We start from the raw sequence: 25,533 nt of genomic DNA, 5'->3' as shown, positions 1-25,533 counted from the left end.
AGTACAGAGCTCTATAGTGTGACCGCTCTTTCAGTACAGAGCTCTATAGTGTGATCGCTCTTACAGTACAGAGCTCTAAAGTGTGATCGCTCTTACAGTACAGAGCTCGATAGTGTGACCGCTCTTACAGTACAGAGCTCTATAGTGTGACCGCTCTTACAGCAGAGAGCTCTATAGTGTGACTGCTCTTACAGTACACAGCTCTATAGTGTGACCGCTCTTACAGTACAGAGCTCTATAGTGTGACCGCTCTTACAGTACAGAGCTCTATAGTGTGACAGCTCTTACAGTACAGAGCTCTATAGTGTGACCGCTCTTACAGTACAGAGCTCTATAGTGTGACCGCTCTTACAGTACAGAGCTCTATAGTGTGACCGCTCTTACAGTACATAGCTCTATAGTGTGACCGCTCTTACAGTACAGAGCTCTATAGTGTGACCGCTCTTACAGTACACAGCTCTATAGTGTGACCGCTCTTACAGTACACAGCTCTATAGTGTGACCGCTCTTACAGTACAGAGCTCTATAATGTGACCGCTCTTACAGTACACAGCTCTATAGTGTGACCGCTCTTACAGTACAGAGCTCTATAGTGTGACCGCTCTTACAGTACATAGCTCTATAGTGTGACCGCTCTTACAGTACAGAGCTCTATAGTGTGACCGCTCTTACAGTACACAGCTCTATAGTGTGACAGCTCTTACAGTACACAGCTCTATAGTGTGACCTCTCTTACAGTATAGAGCTGTATAGTGTGACCGCTCTTACAGTACAGAGCTCTATAGTGTGACCGCTCTTACAGTACAGAGCTCTACAGTGTGACCGCCCTTACAGTACAGAGCTCTATAGTGTGACCGCTCTTACAGTACAGAGCTCTATAGTGTGACCGCTCTTACAGTGCAGAGCTCTATAGTGTGACCGCTCTTACAGTACACAGCTCTATAGTGTGACCGATCTTACAGTACACAGCTCTATAGTGTGACCGCTCTTACAGTACACAGCTCTATAGTGTGACCGCTCTTACAGTACAGAGCTCTATAGTGTGACCGCTCTTACAGTACAGAGATCTATAGTGTGACCGCTCTTACAGTACAGAGATCTATAGTGTGACCGCTCTTACAGTACACAGCTCTATAGTGTGACCGCTCTTACAGTACAGAGCTCTATAGTGTGACCGCTCTTACAGTACACAGCTCTATAGTGTGACCGCTCTTACAGTACAGAACTCTATAGTGTGACCGCTTTTACAGTACAGAGCTCTATAGTGTGACCGCTCTTACAGTACAGAGCTCTATAGTGTGACCGCTCTTACAGTACAGAGCTCTATAGTGTGACCGCTCTTACAGCACAGAGCTCTATAGTGTGACTGCTCTTACAGCACAGAGCTCTATAGTGTGACCGCTCTTACAGTACAGAGCTCTATAGTGTGACCGCTCTTACAGTACAGAGCTCTATAGTGTGACTGCTCTTACAGTACAGAGCTCTATAGTGTGACCGCTCTTACAGTACAGAGCTCTATTGTGTGACCGCTCTTACAGTACAGAGCTCTATAGTGTGACTGCTCTTACAGTACAGAGCTCTATAGTGTGACCGCTCTTACAGTACAGAACTCTATAGTGTGACCGCTCTTACAGTACAGAGCTCTATAGTGTGACAGCTCTTACAGTACAGAGCTCTATAGTGTGACCGCTCTTACAGTACACAGCTCTATAGTGTGACCGCTCTTACAGTACACAGCTCTATAGTGTGACCCCTCTTACAGTACAGAGCTCTATAGTGTGACCGCTCTTACAGTACAGAGCTCTATAGTGTGATCGCTCTTACAGTACAGAGCTCTATAGTGTGACCGCTCTTACAGTACAGAGCTCTATAGTGTGACCGCTCTTACAGTACACAGCTCTATAGTGTGACCGCTCTTACAGTACAGAGCTCTATAGTGTGACCGCTCTTACAGTACACAGCTCTATAGTGTGACAGCTCTTACAGTACAGAGCTCTATAGTGTGACCGCTCTTACAGTACAGAGCTCTATAGTGTGACCGCTCTTACAGTACAGAGCTCTATAGTGTGACCGCTCTTACAGTACAGAGCTCTATAGTGTGACCGCTCTTACAGTACAGAGCTCTATAGTGTGACCGCTCTTACAGTATAGAGCTCTATAGTGTGACCGCTCTTACAGTACAGAGCTCTATAGTGTGACCGCTCTTACAGTATAGAGCTCTATAGTGTGACCGCTCTTACAGTACAGAGCTCTATAGTGTGACCGCTCTTACAGTACAGAGCTCTATAGTGTGACCGCTCTTACAGTACAGAGCTCCATAGTGTGACCGCTCTTATAGTACAGAGCTGTATAGTGTGACCGCTCTTACAGTACAGAGCTCTATAGTGTGACCGCTCTTACAGTACAGAGCTCTATAGTGTGACCGCTCTTATAGTACAGAGCTCTATAGTGTGACCGCTCTTACAGTACAGAACTCTATAGTGTGACCGCTCTTACAGTACACAGCTCTATAGTGTGACCGCTCTTACAGTACAGAGCTCTATAGTGTGACCGCTCTTACAGTACAGAGCTCTATAGTGTGACCGCTCTTACAGTACAGAGCTCCATAGTGTGACCGCTCTTACAGTACAGAGCTCTATAGTGTGACCGCTCTTACAGTACAGAGCTCTATAGTGTGACCGCTCTTACAGTACAGAGCTCTATAGTGTGACCGCTCTTACAGTACAGAGCTCTAAAGTGTGACCGCTCTTACAGTACAGAGCTGTATAGTGTGACCGCTCTTACAGTACAGAGCTCTATAGTGTGACCGCTCTTATAGTACAGAGCTGTATAGTGTGACCGCTCTTACAGTACAGAACTCTATAGTGTGACCGCTCTTACAGTACAGAGCTCTATAGTGTGACAGCTCTTACAGTACAGAGCTCTATAGTGTGACCGCTCTTACAGTACACAGCTCTATAGTGTGACCGCTCTTACAGTACACAGCTCTATAGTGTGACCCCTCTTACAGTACAGAGCTCTATAGTGTGACCGCTCTTACAGTACAGAGCTCTATAGTGTGATCGCTCTTACAGTACAGAGCTCTATAGTGTGACCGCTCTTACAGTACAGAGCTCTATAGTGTGACCGCTCTTACAGTACAGAGCTCTATAGTGTGACCGCTCTTACAGTACAGAGCTCTATAGTGTGACCGCTCTTACAGTACAGAGCTCTATAGTGTGACCGCTCTTACAGTACAGAGCTCTATAGTGTGACCGCTCTTACAGTACACAGCTCTATAGTGTGACCGCTCTTACAGTACAGAGCTCTATAGTGTGACCGCTCTTACAGTACACAGCTCTATAGTGTGACAGCTCTTACAGTACAGAGCTCTATAGTGTGACCGCTCTTACAGTACAGAGCTCTATAGTGTGACCGCTCTTACAGTACAGAGCTCTATAGTGTGACCGCTCTTACAGTACAGAGCTCTATAGTGTGACCGCTCTTACAGTACAGAGCTCTATAGTGTGACCGCTCTTACAGTATAGAGCTCTATAGTGTGACCGCTCTTACAGTACAGAGCTCTATAGTGTGACCGCTCTTACAGTATAGAGCTCTATAGTGTGACCGCTCTTACAGTACAGAGCTCTATAGTGTGACCGCTCTTACAGTACAGAGCTCTATAGTGTGACCGCTCTTACAGTACAGAGCTCCATAGTGTGACCGCTCTTATAGTACAGAGCTGTATAGTGTGACCGCTCTTACAGTACAGAGCTCTATAGTGTGACCGCTCTTACAGTACAGAACTCTATAGTGTGACCGCTCTTACAGTACAGAGCTCTATAGTGTGACCGCTCTTACAGTACAGAGCTCTATAGTGTGACCGCTCTTACAGTACAGAGCTCCATAGTGTGACCGCTCTTACAGTACAGAGCTCTATAGTGTGACCGCTCTTACAGTACAGAGCTCTATAGTGTGACCGCTCTTACAGTACAGAGCTCTATAGTGTGACCGCTCTTACAGTACAGAGCTCTATAGTGTGACCGCTCTTACAGTACACAGCTCTATAGTGTGACCGCTCTTACAGTACAGAGCTCTATAGTGTGACCGCTCTTACAGTACAGAGCTCTAAAGTGTGACCGCTCTTACAGTACAGAGCTGTATAGTGTGACCGCTCTTACAGTACAGAGCTCTATAGTGTGACCGCTCTTATAGTACAGAGCTGTATAGTGTGACCGCTCTTACAGTACAGAGCTCTATAGTGTGACCGCTCTTACAGTACAGAACTCTATAGTGTGACCGCTCTTACAGTACAGAGCTCTATAGTGTGACCGCTCTTACAGTACAGAGCTCTATAGTGTGACCGCTCTTACAGTACAGAGCTCTATAGTGTGACCGCTCTTACAGTACAGAGCTCTATAGTGTGACCGCTCTTACAGTACAGAGCTCTATAGTGTGACCGCTCTTACAGTACAGAGCTCCATAGTGTGACCGCTCTTACAGTACAGAGCTCTATAGTGTGACCGCTCTTACAGTACAGAGCTCTATAGTGTGACCGCTCTTACAGTACAGAGCTCTATAGTGTGATCGCTCTTACAGTACAGAGCTCTATAGTGTGATCGCTCTTACAGTACAGAGCTCGATAGTGTGACCGCTCTTACAGTACAGAGCTCTATAGTGTGACCGCTCTTACAGCACAGAGCTCTATAGTGTGACCGCTCTTACAGTACAGAGCTCTATAGTGTGACCGCTCTTACAGTACACAGCTCTATAGTGTGACCGCTCTTACAGTACAGAGCTCTATAGTGTGACCGCTCTTACAGTACAGAGCTCTATAGTGTGACCGCTCTTACAGTACAGAGCTCTATAGTGTGACAGCTCTTACAGTACAGAGCTCTATAGTGTGACCGCTCTTACAGTACAGAGCTCTATAGTGTGACCGCTCTTACAGTACAGAGCTCTATAGTGTGACCGCTCTTACAGTACATAGCTCTATAGTGTGACCGCTCTTACAGTACAGAGCTCTATAGTGTGACCGCTCTTACAGTACAGAGCTCTATAGTGAGACCGCTCTTACAGTACAGAGCTCTATAGTGTGACCGCTCTTACAGTACACAGCTCTATAGTGTGACCGCTCTTACAGTACACAGCTCTATAGTGTGACCGCTCTTACAGTACAGAGCTCTATAATGTGACCGCTCTTACAGTACACAGCTCTATAGTGTGACCGCTCTTACAGTACAGAGCTCTATAGTGTGACCGCTCTTACAGTACACAGCTCTATAGTGTGTCCGCTCTTACAGTACAGAGCTCTATAGTGTGACCGCTCTTACAGTACAGAGCTCTATAGTGTGACCGCTCTTACAGCACAGAGCTCTATAGTGTGACCGCTCTTACAGTACAGAGCTCTATAGTGTGACCGCTCTTACAGTACAGAGCTCTATAGTGTGACCGCTCTTACAGTACAGAGCTCTATAGTGTGACCGCTCTTACAGTACAGAGCTCTATAGTGTGACCGCTCTTACAGTACAGAGCTCTATAGTGTGACCGCTCTTACAGTACAGAGCTCTATAGTGTGACCGCTCTTACAGTACAGAACTCTATAGTGTGACCGCTCTTACAGCACAGAGCTCTATAGTGTGACCGCTCTTACAGTACACAGCTCTATAGTGTGACCGCTCTTACAGTACAGAGCTCTATAGTGTGACCGCTCTTACAGTACAGAGCTCCATAGTGTGACCCCTCTTGCAGTACAGAGCTCTATAGTGTGAACGCTCTTACAGTACAGAGCTCTATAGTGTGACTGCTCTTACAGTACACAGCTCTATAGTGTGACGGCTCTTACAGTACAGAGCTCTATAGTGTGACCGCTCTTACAGTACAGAGCTCTATAGTGTGACCGCTCTTACAGTACAGAGCTCTATAGTGTGACCGCTCTTACAGCACAGAGCTCTATAGTGTGACCGCTCTTACAGTACAGAGCTCTATAGTGTGACCGCTCTTACAGTACACAGCTCTATAGTGTGACCGCTCTTACAGTACAGAGCTCTATAGTGTGACCGCTCTTACAGTGCAGAGCTCTATAGTGTGACCGCTCTTACAGTACAGAGCTCTATAGTGTGACCGCTCTTACAGTACAGAGCTCCATAGTGTGACCGCTCTTACAGTACACAGCTCTATAGTGTGACCGCTCTTACAGTACAGAGCTCTATAGTGTGACCGCTCTTACAGTGCAGAGCTCTATAGTGTGACCGCTCTTACAGTACACAGCTCTATAGTGTGACCGCTCTTACAGTACAGAGCTCTATAGTGTGACCGCTCTTACAGTACAGAGCTCTATAGTGTGACCGCTCTTACAGTACAGAGCTCTATAGTGTGACCGCTCTTACAGTACACAGCTCTATAGTGTGACCGCTCTTACAGTACAGAGCTCTATAGTGTGACCGCTCTTACAGTACAGAGCTCTATAGTGTGACCGCTCTTACAGTACAGAGCTCTATAGTGTGACCGCTCTTACAGCACAGAGCTCTATAGTGTGACCGCTCTTACAGTACAGAGCTCTATAGTGTGACCGCTCTTACAGTACACAGCTCTATAGTGTGACCGCTCTTACAGTACAGAGCTCTATAGTGTGACCGCTCTTACAGTGCAGAGCTCTATAGTGTGACCGCTCTTACAGTACAGAGCTCTATAGTGTGACCGCTCTTACAGTACAGAGCTCTATAGTGTGACCGCTCTTACAGTATACAGCTCTATAGTGTGACCGCTCTTACAGTACAGAGCTCTATAGTGTGACCGCTCTTACAGTACAGAGCTCTATAGTGTGACTGCTCTTACAGTACAGAGCTCTATAGTGTGACCGCTCTTACAGTACACAGCTCTATAGTGTGACTGCTCTTACAGTACAGAGCTCTATAGTGTGACCGCTCTTACAGTACACAGCTCTATAGTGTGACCGCTCTTACAGTACAGAGCTCTATAGTGTGACCGCTCTTACAGTACAGAGCTCTATAGTGTGACCGCCCTTACAGTACAGAGCTCTATAGTGTGACCGCTCTTACAGTACAGAGCTCCATAGTGTGACCGCTCTTACAGTACAGAGCTCTATAGTGTGACTGCTCTTACAGTACAGAGCTCTATAGTGTGACCGCTCTTACAGTACACAGCTCTATAGTGTGACCGCTCTTACAGTACAGAGCTCTATAGTGTGACCGCTCTTACAGTACAGAGCTCTATAGTGTGACCGCTCTTACAGTACAGAGCTCTATAGTGTGACCGCTCTTACAGTACAGAGCTCTATAGTGTGACCGCTCTTACAGTACAGAGCTCCATAGTGTGACCGCTCTTACAGTACAGAGCTCTATAGTGTGACCGCTCTTACAGTACAGAGCTCTATAGTGTGACCGCTCTTTCAGTACAGAGCTCTATAGTGTGATCGCTCTTACAGTACAGAGCTCTAAAGTGTGATCGCTCTTACAGTACAGAGCTCGATAGTGTGACCGCTCTTACAGTACAGAGCTCTATAGTGTGACCGCTCTTACAGCAGAGAGCTCTATAGTGTGACTGCTCTTACAGTACACAGCTCTATAGTGTGACCGCTCTTACAGTACAGAGCTCTATAGTGTGACCGCTCTTACAGTACAGAGCTCTATAGTGTGACAGCTCTTACAGTACAGAGCTCTATAGTGTGACCGCTCTTACAGTACAGAGCTCTATAGTGTGACCGCTCTTACAGTACAGAGCTCTATAGTGTGACCGCTCTTACAGTACATAGCTCTATAGTGTGACCGCTCTTACAGTACAGAGCTCTATAGTGTGACCGCTCTTACAGTACACAGCTCTATAGTGTGACCGCTCTTACAGTACACAGCTCTATAGTGTGACCGCTCTTACAGTACAGAGCTCTATAATGTGACCGCTCTTACAGTACACAGCTCTATAGTGTGACCGCTCTTACAGTACAGAGCTCTATAGTGTGACCGCTCTTACAGTACACAGCTCTATAGTGTGACCGCTCTTACAGTACAGAGCTCTATAGTGTGACCGCTCTTACAGTACACAGCTCTATAGTGTGACAGCTCTTACAGTACAGAGCTCTATAGTGTGACCGCTCTTACAGTACAGAGCTCTATAGTGTGACCGCTCTTACAGTACAGAGCTCTATAGTGTGACCGCTCTTACAGTACAGAGCTCTATAGTGTGACCGCTCTTACAGTACAGAGCTCTATAGTGTGACCGCTCTTACAGTATAGAGCTCTATAGTGTGACCGCTCTTATAGTACAGAGCTGTATAGTGTGACCGCTCTTACAGTACAGAGCTCTATAGTGTGACCGCTCTTACAGTACAGAGCTCTATAGTGTGACCGCTCTTACAGTACAGAGCTCTATAGTGTGACCGCTCTTACAGTACAGAGCTCTATAGTGTGACCGCTCTTACAGTACAGAGCTCTATAGTGTGACCGCTCTTACAGTGCAGAGCTCTATAGTGTGACCGCTCTTACAGTACACAGCTCTATAGTGTGAACGCTCTTACAGTACAGAGCTCTATAGTGTGATCGCTCTTACAGTACAGAACTCTATAGTGTGAACGCTCTTACAGTACAGAGCTCTATAGTGTGATCGCTCTTACAGTACAGAACTCTATAGTGTGACCACTCTTACAGTACAGAGCTCTATAGTGTGACCGCTCTTACAGTACACAGCTCTATAGTGTGAACGCTCTTACAGTACAGAGCTCTATAGTGTGATCGCTCTTACAGTACAGAACTCTATAGTGTGACCGCTCTTACAGTACAGAGCTCTATAGTGTGACCGCTCTTACAGTACAGAGCTCTATAGTGTAACCGCTCTTACAGTACAGAGCTCTATAGTGTGACCGCTCTTACAGTACAGAGCTCTATAGTGTGACCGCTCTTACAGTACAGAGCTCTATAGTGTAACCGCTCTTACAGTACAGAGCTCTATAGTGTGACCGCTCTTACAGTACAGAACTCTATAGTGTGACCGCTCTTACAGTACAGAGCTCTATAGTGTGACCGCTCTTACAGTACAGAACTCTATAGTGTGACCGCTCTTACAGTACAGAGCTCTATAGTGTGACCGCTCTTACAGTACAGAGCTCTATAGTGTGACCGCTCTTACAGTACAGAGCTCTATAGTGTGACCGCTCTTACAGTACAGAGCTCTATAGTGTGACCGCTCTTACAGTACAGAGCTCTATAGTGTGACCTCTCTTACAGTACAGAGCTCCATAGTGTGACCGCTCTTACAGTACAGAGCTCTATAGTGTGACCGCTCTTACAGTACAGAGCTCTATAGTGTGACCGCTCTTACAGTACAGAGCTCTATAGTGTGATCGCTCTTACAGTACAGAGCTCTATAGTGTGATCGCTCTTACAGTACAGAGCTCGATAGTGTGACCGCTCTTACAGTACAGAGCTCTATAGTGTGACCGCTCTTACAGCAGAGAGCTCTATAGTGTGACTGCTCTTACAGTACACAGCTCTATAGTGTGACCGCTCTTACAGTACAGAGCTCTATAGTGTGACCGCTCTTACAGTACAGAGCTCTATAGTGTGACCGCTCTTACAGTACAGAGCTCTATAGTGTGACAGCTCTTACAGTACAGAGCTCTATAGTGTGACCGCTCTTACAGTACAGAGCTCTATAGTGTGACCGCTCTTACAGTACAGAGCTCTATAGTGTGACCGCTCTTACAGTACATAGCTCTATAGTGTGACCGCTCTTACAGTACAGAGCTCTATAGTGTGACCGCTCTTACAGTACACAGCTCTATAGTGTGACCGCTCTTACAGTACACAGCTCTATAGTGTGACCGCTCTTACAGTACAGAGCTCTATAATGTGACCGCTCTTACAGTACACAGCTCTATAGTGTGACCGCTCTTACAGTACAGAGCTCTATAGTGTGACCGCTCTTACAGTACACAGCTCTATAGTGTGTCCGCTCTTACAGTACAGAGCTCTATAGTGTGACCGCTCTTACAGTACAGAGCTCTATAGTGTGACCGCTCTTACAGCACACAGCTCTATAGTGTGACCGCTCTTACAGTACAGAGCTCTATAGTGTGACCGCTCTTACAGTACAGAGCTCTATAGTGTGACCGCTCTTACAGTACAGAGCTCTATAGTGTGACCGCTCTTACAGTACAGAGCTCTATAGTGTGACCGCTCTTACAGTACAGAACTCTATAGTGTGACCGCTCTTACAGCACAGAGCTCTATAGTGTGACCGCTCTTACAGCACACAGCTCTATAGTGTGACCGCTCTTACAGTACAGAGCTCTATAGTGTGACCGCTCTTACAGTACAGAGCTCTATAGTGTGACCGCTCTTACAGTACAGAGCTCTATAGTGTGACCGCTCTTATAGTACAGAGCTCTATAGTGTGACCGCTCTTACAGTACAGAGCTCTATAGTGTGACCGCTCTTACAGTACAGAGCTCTATAGTGTGACCGCTCTTACAGTACACAGCTCTATAGTGTGACCGCTCTTACAGTACAGAGCTCTATAGTGTGACAGCTCTTACAGTACAGAGCTCTATAGTGTGACCGCTCTTACAGTACACAGCTCTATAGTGTGACCGCTCTTACAGTACAGAGCTCTATAGTGTGACCGCTCTTACAGTACATAGCTCTATAGTGTGACCGCTCTTACAGTACACAGCTCTATAGTGTGACCGCTCTTACAGTACAGAGCTCTATAGTGTGACCGCTCTTACAGTACACAGCTCTATAGTGTGACCGCTCTTACAGTACACAGCTCTATAGTGTGACCGCTCTTACAGTACAGAGCTCTATAGTGTGACCGCTCTTACAGTACAGAGCTCTATAGTGTGACCGCTCTTACAGTACACAGCTCTATAGTGTGTCCGCTCTTACAGTACAGAGCTCTATAGTGTGACCGCTCTTACAGTACAGAGCTCTATAGTGTGACCGCTCTTACAGCACACAGCTCTATAGTGTGACCGCTCTTACAGTACAGAGCTCTATAGTGTGACCGCTCTTACAGTACAGAGCTCTATAGTGTGACCGCTCTTACAGTACAGAGCTCTATAGTGTGACCGCTCTTACAGTACAGAGCTCTATAGTGTGACCGCTCTTACAGTACAGAACTCTATAGTGTGACCGCTCTTACAGTACAGAGCTCTATAGTGTGACCGCTCTTACAGCACACAGCTCTATAGTGTGACCGCTCTTACAGTACAGAGCTCTATAGTGTGACCGCTCTTACAGTACAGAGCTCTATAGTGTGACCGCTCTTACAGTACAGAGCTCTATAGTGTGACCGCTCTTATAGTACAGAGCTCTATAGTGTGACCGCTCTTACAGTACAGAGCTCTATAGTGTGACCGCTCTTACAGTACAGAGCTCTATAGTGTGACCGCTCTTACAGTACACAGCTCTATAGTGTGACCGCTCTTACAGTACAGAGCTCTATAGTGTGACCGCTCTTACAGTACACAGCTCTATAGTGTGACTGCTCTTACAGTACACAGCTCTATAGTGTGACCGCTCTTACAGTACAGAGCTCTATAGTGTGACCGCTCTTACAGTACAGAGCTCTATAGTGTGACCGCTCTTACAGTACAGAGCTCTATAGTGTGACCGCTCTTACAGTACAGAGCTCTATAGTGTAACCGCTCTTACAGTACAGAGCTCTATAGTGTGACCGCTCTTACAGTACACAGCTCTATAGTGTGACCGCTCTTACAGTACAGAGCTCTATAGTGTGACCGCTCTTACAGTACGGAGCTCTATAGTGTGACCGCTCTTACAGTACAGCGCTCTATAGTGTGACGGCTCTTACAGTACAGAGCTCTATAGTGTGACCGCTCTTACAGTACAGAGCTCTATAGTGTGACCGCTCTTACAGTACAGAGCTCTATAGTGTGACCGCTCTTACAGTACAGAGCTCTATAGTGTGACCGCTCTTACAGTACAGAGCTCTATAGTGTGACCGCTCTTACAGTACAGAGCTCTATAGTGTGACCGCTCTTACAGTACAGAGCTCTATAGTGTGACCGCTCTTACAGTACAGAGCTCTATAGTGTGACCGCTCTTACAGTACAGAGCTCTATAGTGTGACCGCTCTTACAGTACACAGCTCTATAGTGTGACCGCTCTTACAGTACAGAGCTCTATAGTGTGATCGCTCTTACAGCACAGAGCTCTATAGTGTGACCGCTCTTACAGTACACAGCTCTATAGTGTGACCGCTCTTACAGTACAGAGCTCTATAGTGTGACTGCTCTTACAGTACAGAGCTCTATAGTGTGACCGCTCTTACAGTACAGAGCTCTATAGTGTGACCGCTCTTACAGTACAGAGCTCTATAGTGTGACCGCTCTTACAGTACAGAGCTCTATAGTGTGACCGCTCTTACAGTACAGAGCTCTATAGTGTGACTGCTCTTACAGTACACAGCTCTATAGTGTGACCGCTCTTACAGTACAGAGCTCTATAGTGTGATCTCTCTTACAGTACAGAGCTCTATAGTGTGACCGCTCTTACAGTACAGAGCTCTATAGTGTGACCGCTCTTACAGTACAGAGCTCTATAGTGTGACCGCTCTTACAGTACAGAGCTCTATAGTGTGACCGCTCTTACAGTACAGAGCTCTATAGTGTGACCGCTCTTACAGTACAGAGCTCTATAGTGTGACCGCTCTTACAGTACAGAGCTCTATAGTGTGACCGCTCTTACAGTACAGAGCTCTATAGTGTGACCGCTCTTACAGTACAGAGCTCTATAGTGTGACCGCTCTTACAGTACAGAGCTCTATAGTGTGACCGCTCTTACAGCACAGAGCTCTATAGTGTGACCGCTCTTACAGTACACAGCTCTATAGTGTGACCGCTCTTACAGCACAGAGCTCTATAGTGTGACCGCTCTTACAGTACACAGCTCTATAGTGTGACCGCTCTTACAGTACAGAGCTCTATAGAGTGACCGCTCTTACAGTACAGAGCTCTATAGTGTGACCGCTCTTACAGCACAGAGCTCTATAGTGTGACCGCTCTTACAGTACAGAGCTCTATAGTGTGACCGCTCTTACAGTACAGAGCTCTATAGTGTGACCGCTCTTACAGTACAGAGCTCTATAGTGTGACCGCTCTTACAGTACACAGCTCTATAGTGTGACCGCTCTTACAGTACAGAGCTCTATAGAGTGACCGCTCTTACAGTACAGAGCTCTATAGTGTGACCGCTCTTACAGCACAGAGCTCTATAGTGTGACCGCTCTTACAGTACAGAGCTCTATAGAGTGACCGCTCTTACAGTACAGAGCTCTATAGTGTGACCGCTCTTACAGCACAGAGCTCTATAGTGTGACCTCTCTTACAGTACAGAGCTCTATAGTGTGACCGCTCTTACAGTACAGAGCTCTATAGTGTGACCGCTCTTACAGTACAGAGCTCTATAGTGTGACCGCTCTTACAGTACAGAGCTCTATAGTGTGACCGCTCTTACAGTACAGAGCTCTATAGTGTGACCGCTCTTACAGTACACAGCTCTATAGTGTGACCGCTCTTACAGTACACAGCTCTATAGTGTGACCGCTCTTACAGTACAGAGCTCTATAGTGTGACCGCTCTTACAGTACAGAGCTCTATAGTGTGACCGCTCTTACAGCACAGAGCTCTATAGTGTGACCTCTCTTACAGTACAGAGCTCTATAGTGTGACCGCTCTTACAGTACAGAGCTCTATAGTGTGACCGCTCTTACAGTACAGAGCTCTATAGTGTGACCGCTCTTACAGTACAGAGCTCTATAGTGTGACCGCTCTTACAGTACAGAGCTCTATAGTGTGACCGCTCTTACAGTACAGAGCTCTATAGTGTGACCGCTCTTACAGTACAGAGCTCTATAGTGTGACCGCTCTTACAGTACACAGCTCTATAGTGTGACCGCTCTTACAGTACAGAGCTCTATAGTGTGACCGCTCTTACAGTACAGAACTCTATAGTGTGACCGCTCTTACAGTACAGAGCTCTATAGTGTGACCGCTCTTACAGTACAGAGCTCTATAGTGTGACCGCTCTTACAGTACATAGCTCTATAGTGTGACCGCTCTTACAGTACACAGCTCTATAGTGTGACTGCTCTTACAGTACACAGCTCTATAGTGTGACCGCTCTTACAGTACAGAGCTCTATAGTGTGACCGCTCTTACAGTACAGAGCTCTATAGTGTGACACCTCTTACAGTACAGAGCTCTATAGTGTGACCGCTCTTACAGTACACAGCTCTATAGTGTGACCGATCTTACAGTACACAGCTCTATAGTGTGACCGCTCTTACAGTACAGAGCTCTATAGTGTGACCGCTCTTACAGTACAGAGCTCTATAGTGTGACAGCTCTTACAGTACAGAGCTCTATAGTGTGACCGCTCTTACAGCACAGAGCTCTATAGTGTGACCGCTCTTACAGCACAGAGCTCTATAGTGTGACCGTTCTTACAGTACACAGCTCTATAGTGTGACCGCTCTTACAGTACACAGCTCTATAGTGTGACCGCTCTTACAGTACAGAGCTCTATAGTGTGACCGCTCTTACAGTACACAGCTCTATAGTGTGACCGCTCTTACAGTACAGAGCTCTATAGTGTGACCGCTCTTACAGTACAGAGCTCTATAGTGTGACCGCTCTTACAGTACACAGCTCTATAGTGTGACCGCTCTTACAGTACAGAGCTCTATAGTGTGACCGCTCTTACAGTACAGAGCTCTATAGTGTGACCGCTCTTACAGTACAGAGCTCCATAGTGTGACCGCTCTTACAGTACACAGCTCTATAGTGTGACCGCTCTTACAGTACAGAGCTCTATAGTGTGACCGCTCTTACAGCACAGAGCTCTATAGTGTGACAGCTCTTACAGTACAGAGCTCTATAGTGTGACCGCTCTTACAGTACACAGCTCTATAGTGTGACCGCTCTTACAGTACAGAGCTCTATAGTGTGACCGCTCTTACAGTACAGAGCTCTATAGTGTGACCGCTCTTACAGTACAGAGCTCTATAGTGAGACTGATCTTACAGTACAGAGCTCTATAGTGAGACTGATCTTACAGTACAGAGCTCTATAGTGAGACTGATCTTACAATAGAGAATCTGTATTGTGACCGCTCTTACTGTAGAGAACCCTTTCCATAACGTTGGTGATTACTTCTTTTTTCCGGTTTATGGGTCGGGGGGACCCAGCAGGTCCTGTAGAGTGAGCACCTGTGTCTGACTGTGGTCCATCTTATGCACAGGGCGATGTTCTGGGCGGTTTAGCACCGTATTTGACTGGCTTCTCCCAAACCGCAGCGCGCCCGCCAGCTGGGTCTTCCAGACGTACTTCTTCCGGAGGAGCTGGTACTGGATGTATGAAAACCGCAACAATCGCACTCGTTATCGAGACCCTCGCGTAGTGTCCGGTGGCTGGAGGGGGATCCCACACTCCGACATCGATGCATTTGTACAATTCTGGACGAGAGACAAGGACTTCACTCTTTTCTTTAAAGGTATGAGGCGCTTACTCTCCCAGCTCTGAAGGATGAATGATGGGTGCTGTAGTCTACAACATCTCTATTAGTTAACCAATCAGACAAACAAAAACACAGGTTCAATAGAACTATTAACCCCTGTGTCCGTCAGGGGATGTTACACCCATAACGGCCCCGTACAGAAATATACCAACCTAAACAAAAGAAGTACGAATCAGACCTCAGAGTACCAAAAAATACCAGATTTTATTAAGAAACAAAACGTTACCTAAAGACAACATTGATGGTGACATATACCAATATAAAAATGGCCCCATAGACCTGAGGCACGTGTAAACATCAATATCCCTCTTGCCACACATATCAGTATCCATACATGAAATCACTCGTTATGCTCAATGGCCTGTTCAATGTAATGTCATATCTCCAGTGCGGCAATAAAATACATGTATCAATAACACGCTACGTTACCTCAGATCTGATGGTGCCAGATCCCCTACGCGCGTTTCGGCAGCGTCAGCCTTCTTCCGGGGGAGTGGCATCATCAGATCTCTAACCACATTAAATAGTACTCCTGCCCAATCATATTAAATCAGAATGCTTAACGTCATGAGGCCACCTCCTTGTTGCGGCGCATGCTCCGACCGCCGCCACGAGACCCGGGTCCCCCACGGCGTCATCAGATAACCACGCCCCTATGAAAGCCCGCCCAGGCAATCACGTGAGCGCAGGATCCGATGGAGACGCCAGTGAGCGACACACAGCCAAGTAGCGAGGGGCGCGCACGCGCACAAAGGCAGCCTCCTACGAAGCAAAGCGACCTTCTGAAAACAGGTACTGGCTTACAATTCTAATCCTACCCGAACGCCAAACATGGATGCCGGACTGCATGAATCCCATACATTACATATCAAAAATAACGTGCAAAATACAACAAATACATAAACATAGTGCACAGAAGGTATATATGAAAACATATATACAACATAAAAAATAAAAATATATTTTTTTATAGTATACACCCCATAAGAAAATAATAAGAAAGCCAGTCCCATTATGGAAATGGCTTCAAATACATTCCTTCAGGTACCTTAATAAATAAGTGTACAATATGTAAAGTGCTATTAATAAAGTGCAAACCGCCTGAACCAGCAGGCGTACTAAAAAATAATACTAGACAAATATCATGTACACATGAAATAAAAAACATACTTTCAAAATGTAGATATATATATAAACAGTGCAATTTTATTATAGAATAGATGCAATGTAAGAATTCTTCCGTATATCATCCGACTTCAATCACAACTCGCGCGGGTCAAGAAAAATCCTGGCGGAGACTACAAAAATAATAACAACAATTAAGATCAACATAAAAAGAAAGAAAGAAGTTAAAATCCAAAAAAAACACAAAATTAAAAGCAACACCCACATTAAAGAAAAGGGGCAAAGCTCAAGGTTTCATTTAGGCTGCCGTCACATGATCAGTATTCGGTCAGTATTTCACATCAGTATTTGTAGCCAAAACCAGGAGTGGAACAATTAGAGGGAAAGTATAATAGAAACATCTGCACCACTTCTGTATTTATCACCCACTCCTGGTTTTGGCTACAAATACTGATGTAAAATACTGACCAAATCCTGATCGTGTGACCGCAGCCTTAAACCATCAGGTTTCAAACTACGGAGTTCCCAAATCCAGCGGGATTCTTTTTGGGCCAACATTTTGCTCACACTCCCTCCCCGCGGATTTAAAGGGATACAATCTATCCCCTTAACCCTCAAACATGAAGGATCACTGGCATGAAATTGTTTCCTAGGGACACTTTTCAAAAGGTCTAGATTGTCTTCTTCCTTCCCGGCAATTATGTCTTTCACATGTTCTCTGATTCGTATCTTCAGGGCTCTTGTTGTTAGCCCTACTTTACATATTGTACACTTATTTATTAAGGTACCTGTAGGAATGTATTTAAAGCCATTTCCATAATGGGACTGGCTTTCTTATTATTTTCTTATGGGGTGTATACTATAAAAAAATATATTTTTATTTTTTATGTTGTATATGCAGCGCCCCAGAGTCCTGGTCGTTGCAGTACTGTGGCTCCGCCACTATGGGGAGCTATGGTACGTTTGATGGCACTGAAGGAGTTCATCGGATCAGGTATCACAGACACCAATACATTTCACAGCCGGGCCTCCGGGGGGAGCTAAGGGTTCTATTCACTAGGCCACTCCCCACCATTGTGGGTAAACTGGGGGTTAGGCAGGAAGTTAGATCAGAAAGCTGACTGGGTTGGAACCAGGCAACACCTTGTGGCAGAGGGTGTTGTGGGGGAAGATACAGTAGGGTCTCTGTCAGGGGTGGGATCCTGACAGGGGCTTGGCAACAAGAACGAACGTAACGGGACCGTGCCTGCTCAGGATAGCGGCGGTGCCCAAGAAAGGATTAGAAGCGAGATAGATTGTGCTGAGTGAGAAACGGGATCACGCAAAGGAGAAATACCAGTAGGAGTCGTGCTGTAAGACCGAAGCAACATCCTACTGAGGCGCACTACCGGTGGCCGGAACGCCGAGGGAGTATCATAACATTCAGCTTCAAGCAATACTCCAAACAGCGGCAGGACAGTCAGTCTGAGGCGGGCTGTCTAACCTAAATCACCTATGCAGTCTTGGGGGGCAACTTGTGGAGAGGGGCGACTCTAGGGTCCCGGAAGAGCTCCGAGCCTACCCGTCAAACGGGTGCCGTCCCAACCATAACACCAGGGAGGGACGGAGGATTAGCAGAACATCATCTAATCGAGTTGTGAGGGAACTTAAGAAACAGACACAACAGTTGTGGGGACTTTCTGTAAGCACAGCAGGGAAGGACCACAACACATAGCGCTAGCAGGAAGGCACAGATTTCCACCTGCTAAGAGAACTCCGGAGGTGCCATTGGGCCGGCCGGACTTGCGCAGCCTGGTTATCCGGATTCCGGACTGAGGATCCAGAGATCTTCAGTAAAGAGGTAAAGAGACTGCAACCTGGTGTCCTCGTTATTTACTGCACCGCACCACCACAGCCTCACCACCACTATCATCCGTCACATCTTTCACTGTGCGCCCCTCGGCAGGGTCACGGACTGGGCCTAGCCACCGTGACAACCCCAGAGCAGAGACTCAGAGGCCCGGTACCGGGTACCCCTCGGCCCTGCGGCAGTGGGGGCGCTACATATATATGTTTTCATATATACCTTCTGTGCACTATGTTTATGTATTTGTTGTATTTTGCACGTTATTTTTGATATGTAATGTATGGGATTCATGCAGTCCGGCATCCATGTTTGGCGTTCGGGTAGGATTAGAATTGTAAGCCAGTACCTGTTTTCAGAAGGTCGCTTTGCTTCGTAGGAGGCTGCCTTTGTGCGCGTGCGCGCCCCTCGCTACTTGGCTGTGTGTCGCTCACTGGCGTCTCCATCGGATCCTGCGCTCACGTGATTGCCTGGGCGGGCTTTCATAGGGGCGTGGTTATCTGAGGACGCCGTGGGGGACCCGGGTCTCGTGGCGGCGGTCGGAGCATGCGCCGCAACAAGGAGGTGGCCTCATGACGTTAAGCATTCTGATTTAATATGATTGGGCAGGAGTACTATTTAATGTGGTTAGAGATCTGATGATGCCACTCCCCTGGAAGAAGGCTGACGCTGCCGAAACGCGCGTAGGGGATCTGGCACCATCAGATCTGAGGTAACGTAGCGTGTTATTGATACATGTATTTTATTGCCGCACTGGAGATATGACATTACATTGAACAGGCCATTGAGCATAACGAGTGATTTCATGTATGGATACTGATATGTGTGGCAAGAGGGATATTGATGTTTACACGTGCCTCAGGTCTATGGGGCCATTTTTATATTGGTATATGTCACCATCAATGTTGTCTTTAGGTAACGTTTTGTTTCTTAATAAAATCTGGTATTTTTTGGTACTCTGAGGTCTGATTCGTACTTCTTTTGTTTAGGTTGGAACATCTCTATTAGTGCGGTTACCACAGCTGCAGTTCGCATGCAACACACAGTGACTGCACCAGTAGAATAGTGAGTGCAGCTCTGGCGTATAATACAGGCTGCAACTCAGGTTCAGTAAAGGTGGGGGCCGGAATGGGCGCAGCTAGATGGAGGCCCCTCCTGACTGCGTTGCCATGGGAGGGTCCTTCCATATTATTTTTTAAATGAACACTGGAGGTGATTGGTTGTAGGGGAATGGGGGAGGAGTCTGGGGGCTGGGGGATGGGCGACAAAGGGGGGGGAAAGTGTGGGAAAAGGCCAGTCACGAGGAAGAAGACAGCGGGGAAAGAACTCCTAGGAGAGACCCGCCATATTAAGCCCTTCCACAGACTTACCATGGATCCGGTTGAGGGCTTGGTGGATAGGTTGCGGGAGGTGGCGAGATCGTGCAGGGATGGATGGCTGCAGGAGCAGCTGGCCTCCTTGCTGGGCAGCACGGAGCCACGAGGCAGCCGGACGCGGAGGACCAGACCCCCGGAGCGTTTGTCACCTGAAATCGGGACGCGCGGCAGGTGGAGGCTGCGGAGCCCCTCACGGGACCCTGCGGAGGCTAGGTGTAGCGGTGCGGCCAACCCGCCCGGCGCCGCCTCCGGCAGGAATCCTGGCTCCCGACCTGCTGGCATGGGACGGCGCCGCACCACGGAGACGAGTAGCACGGCGGACAGGCAGGCATTGCCATAAATGCAGGCCGCATCGGTAGTTCGGTCTGCACCTGCACGCCGGGGGCCGGCGCAGACTAGGAGAGGACCCAGCAGCGGCGGTGAAGCTCCGGAGAGCGCGGCCCGGCCAGCGACGGTGAGAGGGAGGCAGGCAGCTATGACAGCTGCAGAAGGGAGCACAGCGGTGTCTGCGGCCGCAGGCACCAGTAGAGCTGCAGGAGGAAGGGCACCCGACGTCGCGAGCGGCATGCAGAGCAGGCTGAGGGGCAGGCAGCCTCCATGTGCTTCGCCTGGCTCTCTACCCGGCAATAGCAGCAGCACATCAAGAGGCACCAGGTTATGCGGGGCTGCGGCTGATTGCAGATCCCGGTGAACCAGATGGTCGAGGGAGCGATGAGGATCCCCTGCTCCGGTCCCCCTGGTGACGAGGAGGCCAGGGGCGCGGGCCTGGAGCTGCAGGGGGACGACTTCAGGAGCGATTCGGGCCTTGTGAGTATACGTCCATGTCTCGTTTGTCTCAGTTGGGGGGTCGGGTATTTGAGGTCGGGGGTAGTCAGGCTGCGGTAGTCGACGGCAGCATGCTGGCGGGTGTAGGGGGCCCTGGGGTGTCGGGAATTAGTGAGGTTCTAGCCGGGGTGTTGCATTTTTTAAAAAGTCTAGAAGGGGGAGTCGCGGAGGGGACGGGTGGGTCACCTCTTGGAGCTTGGCTACACGGTTTGGGTATTGGATCGCAGATGGCGAGCGACACAGCCAGGTCAGGGGGGTCAGCACAGGCATCGTCGGCCGGGGTATCGGTGTCGGTGCAGACCGAGAAGGATAAAGGGGAGGCAATAAAGTTGGATGACAGAGCAAAAGGGGAGGTGTATGTATGCTTTGAGGGTCCGCTCGGTGCGCATTTAAAGAAGGAGGTGAAGGAGAAAATTTGGAAAGATGAATATGTGGAGATTTTCTCCCTCCTTCCTTTAGAGAAGTTCAACTTGGACAAGAGTAAGAAGGAGGATAGTAAAAAGGAGGAGGAGAAGAGGAGGTGGCGGTTGATTCCGCAAACCTTCGTTAATTGGCAGCAGGCTTTTGCCATCCTGGCTAGCGTCATAGGGGAGAAATTTACGGATAATTGTTTCGGCTTTTTTGTTACTTTGACTCGATAGGTGAGGCATATCATACGTACGGGGGTCAGGCGTGGCTGCGTTCTGACGAGCAGTTCCGTCAGAGGAAGGCGGTTAGGCCAGAAATAAAATGGGAGCAAAAAGATATTGGGCTTTGGTTGAAAGTTATGGCCCCGGTGAGGTATGGGCAGTCCTTTCACGGGAGCGGAGGAGCCGGGAACCAACAGTCAGGACATGCCAGCAGAGGTCAGGGGGCCCAGGGAGGCAAAGAGAAGTTGGGAACCTGTTGGCAGTTTAATGACTGCCAATGTAAGTTCGGGAACTCCTGCAAATTTAAGCACGTTTGTTCCCATTGCAACGGAAGCTCCCACGAAACGTCAAAATGTTTCAAGAAAGCCAGGTGTAAGCCAGGAGTGGGTGGCAGTCAAGGGGGAGACCCCAGTGAGGCTTCAGAAGATGGCCCATTATCTAAATAGATACCCGGATCAAGAAAAGGCGGGCATTCTTTTACGCGGGTTTTCTGAGGGTTTTCGGATTCCGGCTCCTACTCATGCGGTCCTCTTTACAACCAAGAATTTGAGGTCAGCGGATCTACATGCAGCAGTAAGTTGGCGAAGGAGGTGGAATTGGGTAGGATGGCTGGGCCTTTTAGTTTATTGCCAATTGAAGGCATGATTGTTTCACCACTGGGCGTGGTGCCCAAGAAGGAGCCGAACAAGTTTCGGTTGATTCAACATTTGTCGTATCCCCGGGGTAGGTCAGTTAATGTCGGCATAGATGAGGAGTTATGTTCCGTGGTGTATACTTCGTTTGACGCAGCAGTGCAATGGGTACGGCGGTATGGCAAAGGGGCTTTATTAGCTAAGATGGATATTGAATCGGCCTTTCGGTTGCTCCCGGTTCACCCGGATAGCATTCCTTTGTTTGGTTGTTTTTGGAACGGTGGTTTTTATTTAGATAGATGTTTGCCTATGGGCTGTTCGATTTCTTGTTCACTGTTTGAGACGATTAGCACTTTTCTTGAATGGGTGATTAGGGACGTTTCCGGAGTTCCTTCAGCCATTCATTATTTGGATGATTTTTTGTTTATTGGCCCCCTGGACTCTGCAGTATGCAGGAATTTGTTGGCTACCATGGAGTGGATGGCTGGGCTTTTTGGCGTACCGTTGGCCAAAGAGAAGACGGAGGGACCGGGCAAGGTTTTGAGTTTTTTGGGCATTCTTATTGATTCGGAGAGAATGGAGTGTAGGTTGCCTGAGAACAAACTTTGGTTGCTGGTACAAGAAGTACAGAGGATTGGGCGGCTGCGTAAGGAGACTTTGAAGGAGTTACAGTCCCTTTTGGGGCGTTTGAACTTTGCGTGCCGGATTATGCCCATTGGTCGGATTTTTTGTTGCAGGTTGTCGTTGGCGACGGCCGGAATCAGGGCGGCACATCATTTCGTTCGTTTGACTAAGGAGCATAGAGAGGATTTGGTGGTTTGGCAGTGTTTTTTATCAAATTACAATGGTCGATTGTTGATCCAGTTGGAGACCGTGAATGATTTTGATTGTGAGATTTACACGGACGCAGCCGGTTTGGTTGATTATGGTGCGTATTGTGGAGGTCGATGGAGTGCCGGTATGTGGCCAGAGGGATGGCGGAGACAAGGTTTAAATAAGAATCTTGCACTCCTGGAATTGTTCCCAATTGTGGTGTCGGTTGTGATTTGGGGTGACATCTTTCAAAATCGGAAGGTCAGGTTTCACTGTGATAATCTAAGTGTGGTCTCTATTATCAATAGTTTAACTTCTTCCTCTCCCTGTCATGTCGACAGACAGCGGTAATTCCGCTTTTTTCCACTATGTGCTCAGTGGCGTCGGCTAGATTTTATCTAGCTGGTCCGGGGTTAATTTAGCTGGTGCTCGGATTGGAAGCTGGCGTGGCCCACTGCCTTTAAATAGTTCTTCTGAACGCCGATTATAGCTTCTGTCTAGTGCTTGGTTATCTCGGTCTGGAGTGGTGAGCTAGGAGTTGGAGTATCGTATCTGGTGGTGTATTTCCCGTTGTCTTATTTACTCCTTCCTATATTTGCATTTATTTTGCCCTGCGCATTTATAGTGTATTCCTGAGTGACTGCGGCGTGGTGTATATTTTCCGTTATCCTTGTCTGTGCTAACTGTGGGTATTGGTGTATGATCTTTTCACTGGGTGGTGGGCGGTGGTTTCAGCCTAGGGTTGAAACAGGAGACAGGGTGAGGGTCGAGGCCTAGACATGCACACCATCAGTGTAAACTCTAGGTAGAGGGTCAGTCAGGATTTCCCTAGTCTGAGAAAATTGCAGGGGCCCGGGTTATTAGCTCTTGCCCACCTAGTTATTCTGGATTATCTCAATGAGAATAACTGTGTAACTCCATATCAGCATGGGTTTATGAGAAATCGCTCATGTCAAACCAATCTAATCAGTTTTTATGAAGAGGTAAGCTATAGGCTAGACCACGGTGAGTCATTGGACGTGGTATATCTCGATTTTTCCAAAGCGTTTGATACCGTGCCGCACAAGAGGTTGGTACACAAAATGAGAATGCTTGTTCTGGGGGAAAATGTGTGTAAATGGGTTAGTAACTGGCTTAGTGATAGAAAGCAGAGGGTGGTTATAAATGGTATAGTCTCTAACTGGGTCGCTGTGACCAGTGGGGTACCGCAGGGGTCGGTATTGGGACCTGTTCTCTTCAACATATTCATTAATGATCTGGTAGAAGGTTTACACAGTAAAATATTGATATTTGCAGATGATACAAAACTATGTAAAGCAGTTAATACAAGAGAAGATAGTGTTCTGCTTAAGATGGATCTGGATAAGTTGGAAACTTGGGCTGAAAGGTGGCAGATGAGGTTTAACAATGATAAATGTAAGGTTATACACATGGGAAGAAGGAATCAATATCACCATTACACACTGAACGGGAAACCACTGGGTAAATCTGACAGGGATAAGGACTTGGGGATCCTAGTTAATGATAAACTTACCTGGAGCAGCCAGTGCCAGGCAGCAGCTGCCAAGGCAAACAGGATCATGGGGTGCATTAAAAGAGGTCTGGATACACATGATGAGAGCATTATACTGCCTCTGTACAAATCCCTAGTTAGACCGCACATGGAGTACTGTGTCCAGTTTTGGGCACCGGTGCTCAGGAAGGATATAATGGAACTAGAGAGAGTACAAAGGAGGGCAACAAAGTTAATAAAGGGGATGGGAGAACTACAATACCCAGATAGATTAGCGAAATTAGGATTATTTAGTCTAGAAAAAAGACGACTGAGGGGCGATCTAATAACCATGTATAAGTATATAAGGGGACAATACAAATATCTCGCTGAGGATCTGTTTGTACCAAGGAAGGTGACGGGCACAAGGGGGCATTCTTTGCGTCTGGAGGAGAGAAGGTTTTTCCACCAACATAGAAGAGGATTCTTTACTGTTAGGGCAGTGAGAATCTGGAATTGCTTGCCTGAGGAGGTGGTGATGGCGAACTCAGTCGAGGGGTTCAAGAGAGGCCTGGATGTCTTCCTGGAGCAGAACAATATTGTATCATACAATTATTAGGTTCTGTAGAAGGATGTAGATCTGGGGATTTATTATGATGGAATATAGGAATATAGGCTGAACTGGATGGACAAATGTCTTTTTTTGGCCTTACTAACTATGTTACTATGTTACTTACTAACTATGTTACTAGTCTTCCCGTGACACTCCCCCGGTGATTAGATTGGTTAGAGAGCTGGTGTTGCGATGCTTGGATTTAAATGCATACATTTCTGCAGTACATGTACCGGGTGTCCAAAATTCTATAGCAGATGCTTTGTCTCGTTCACAGTTGGAGCGTTTCCATGAGTTGGCGCCAAAAGCGGATGCCTCAGGAGTGGTATGCCCTTCATGTTTGTGGAAAATTGTTGCGGATGAGGAGGTCGGTTGATTCAGTCCTCGATCTCGAGGGCAACGTGGCTAGCTTATAAATCTGCTTGGGAAATCTGGGAGAGCTGGTCTGGTCAATGGGGAGGGTCTGAATCTGACAGTGACAGGACGCTAGCGGTGTTGTTTTTGGTGGGCAAAGCGGAGGAGTGGGGTTGGTCCGTATCAAAAGTGAATACATTTATGGCGGGTTTGGCTTTTGGTTTTAAGCTGCAGGGGTCGGTCGATATTACTAAAAGCTTTCTTGTAGTGCAGGCCCTGAAGGGCTTTCGTAGCGGGC

General features: G+C 47.4%; 1 protein-coding gene across 1 annotated transcript in view; it reads left to right on the top strand.

Moving 5' to 3' along the window:
* LOC143801336 (matrix metalloproteinase-21-like) overlaps nucleotides 1-25,533 on the top strand; it is a 119,124-nt gene that overhangs the window by 64,191 nt on the left and 29,400 nt on the right. Inside the window, exon 6 of the mRNA XM_077281241.1 lies at nucleotides 15,258-15,509. Within this exon, the coding sequence (XP_077137356.1) occupies nucleotides 15,258-15,509 (252 nt within the window). The remainder of the gene's footprint in view (nucleotides 1-15,257; nucleotides 15,510-25,533) is intronic.

The sequence above is a fragment of the Ranitomeya variabilis genome, chromosome 1 (assembly GCF_051348905.1).
Source record: "Ranitomeya variabilis isolate aRanVar5 chromosome 1, aRanVar5.hap1, whole genome shotgun sequence".
In the NCBI taxonomy this organism is placed as follows: domain Eukaryota; kingdom Metazoa; phylum Chordata; class Amphibia; order Anura; family Dendrobatidae; genus Ranitomeya; species Ranitomeya variabilis.
The sequence above is the reverse complement of the archived record's forward strand: the minus strand, read 5'-3'. Positions and strand labels throughout refer to the sequence as shown.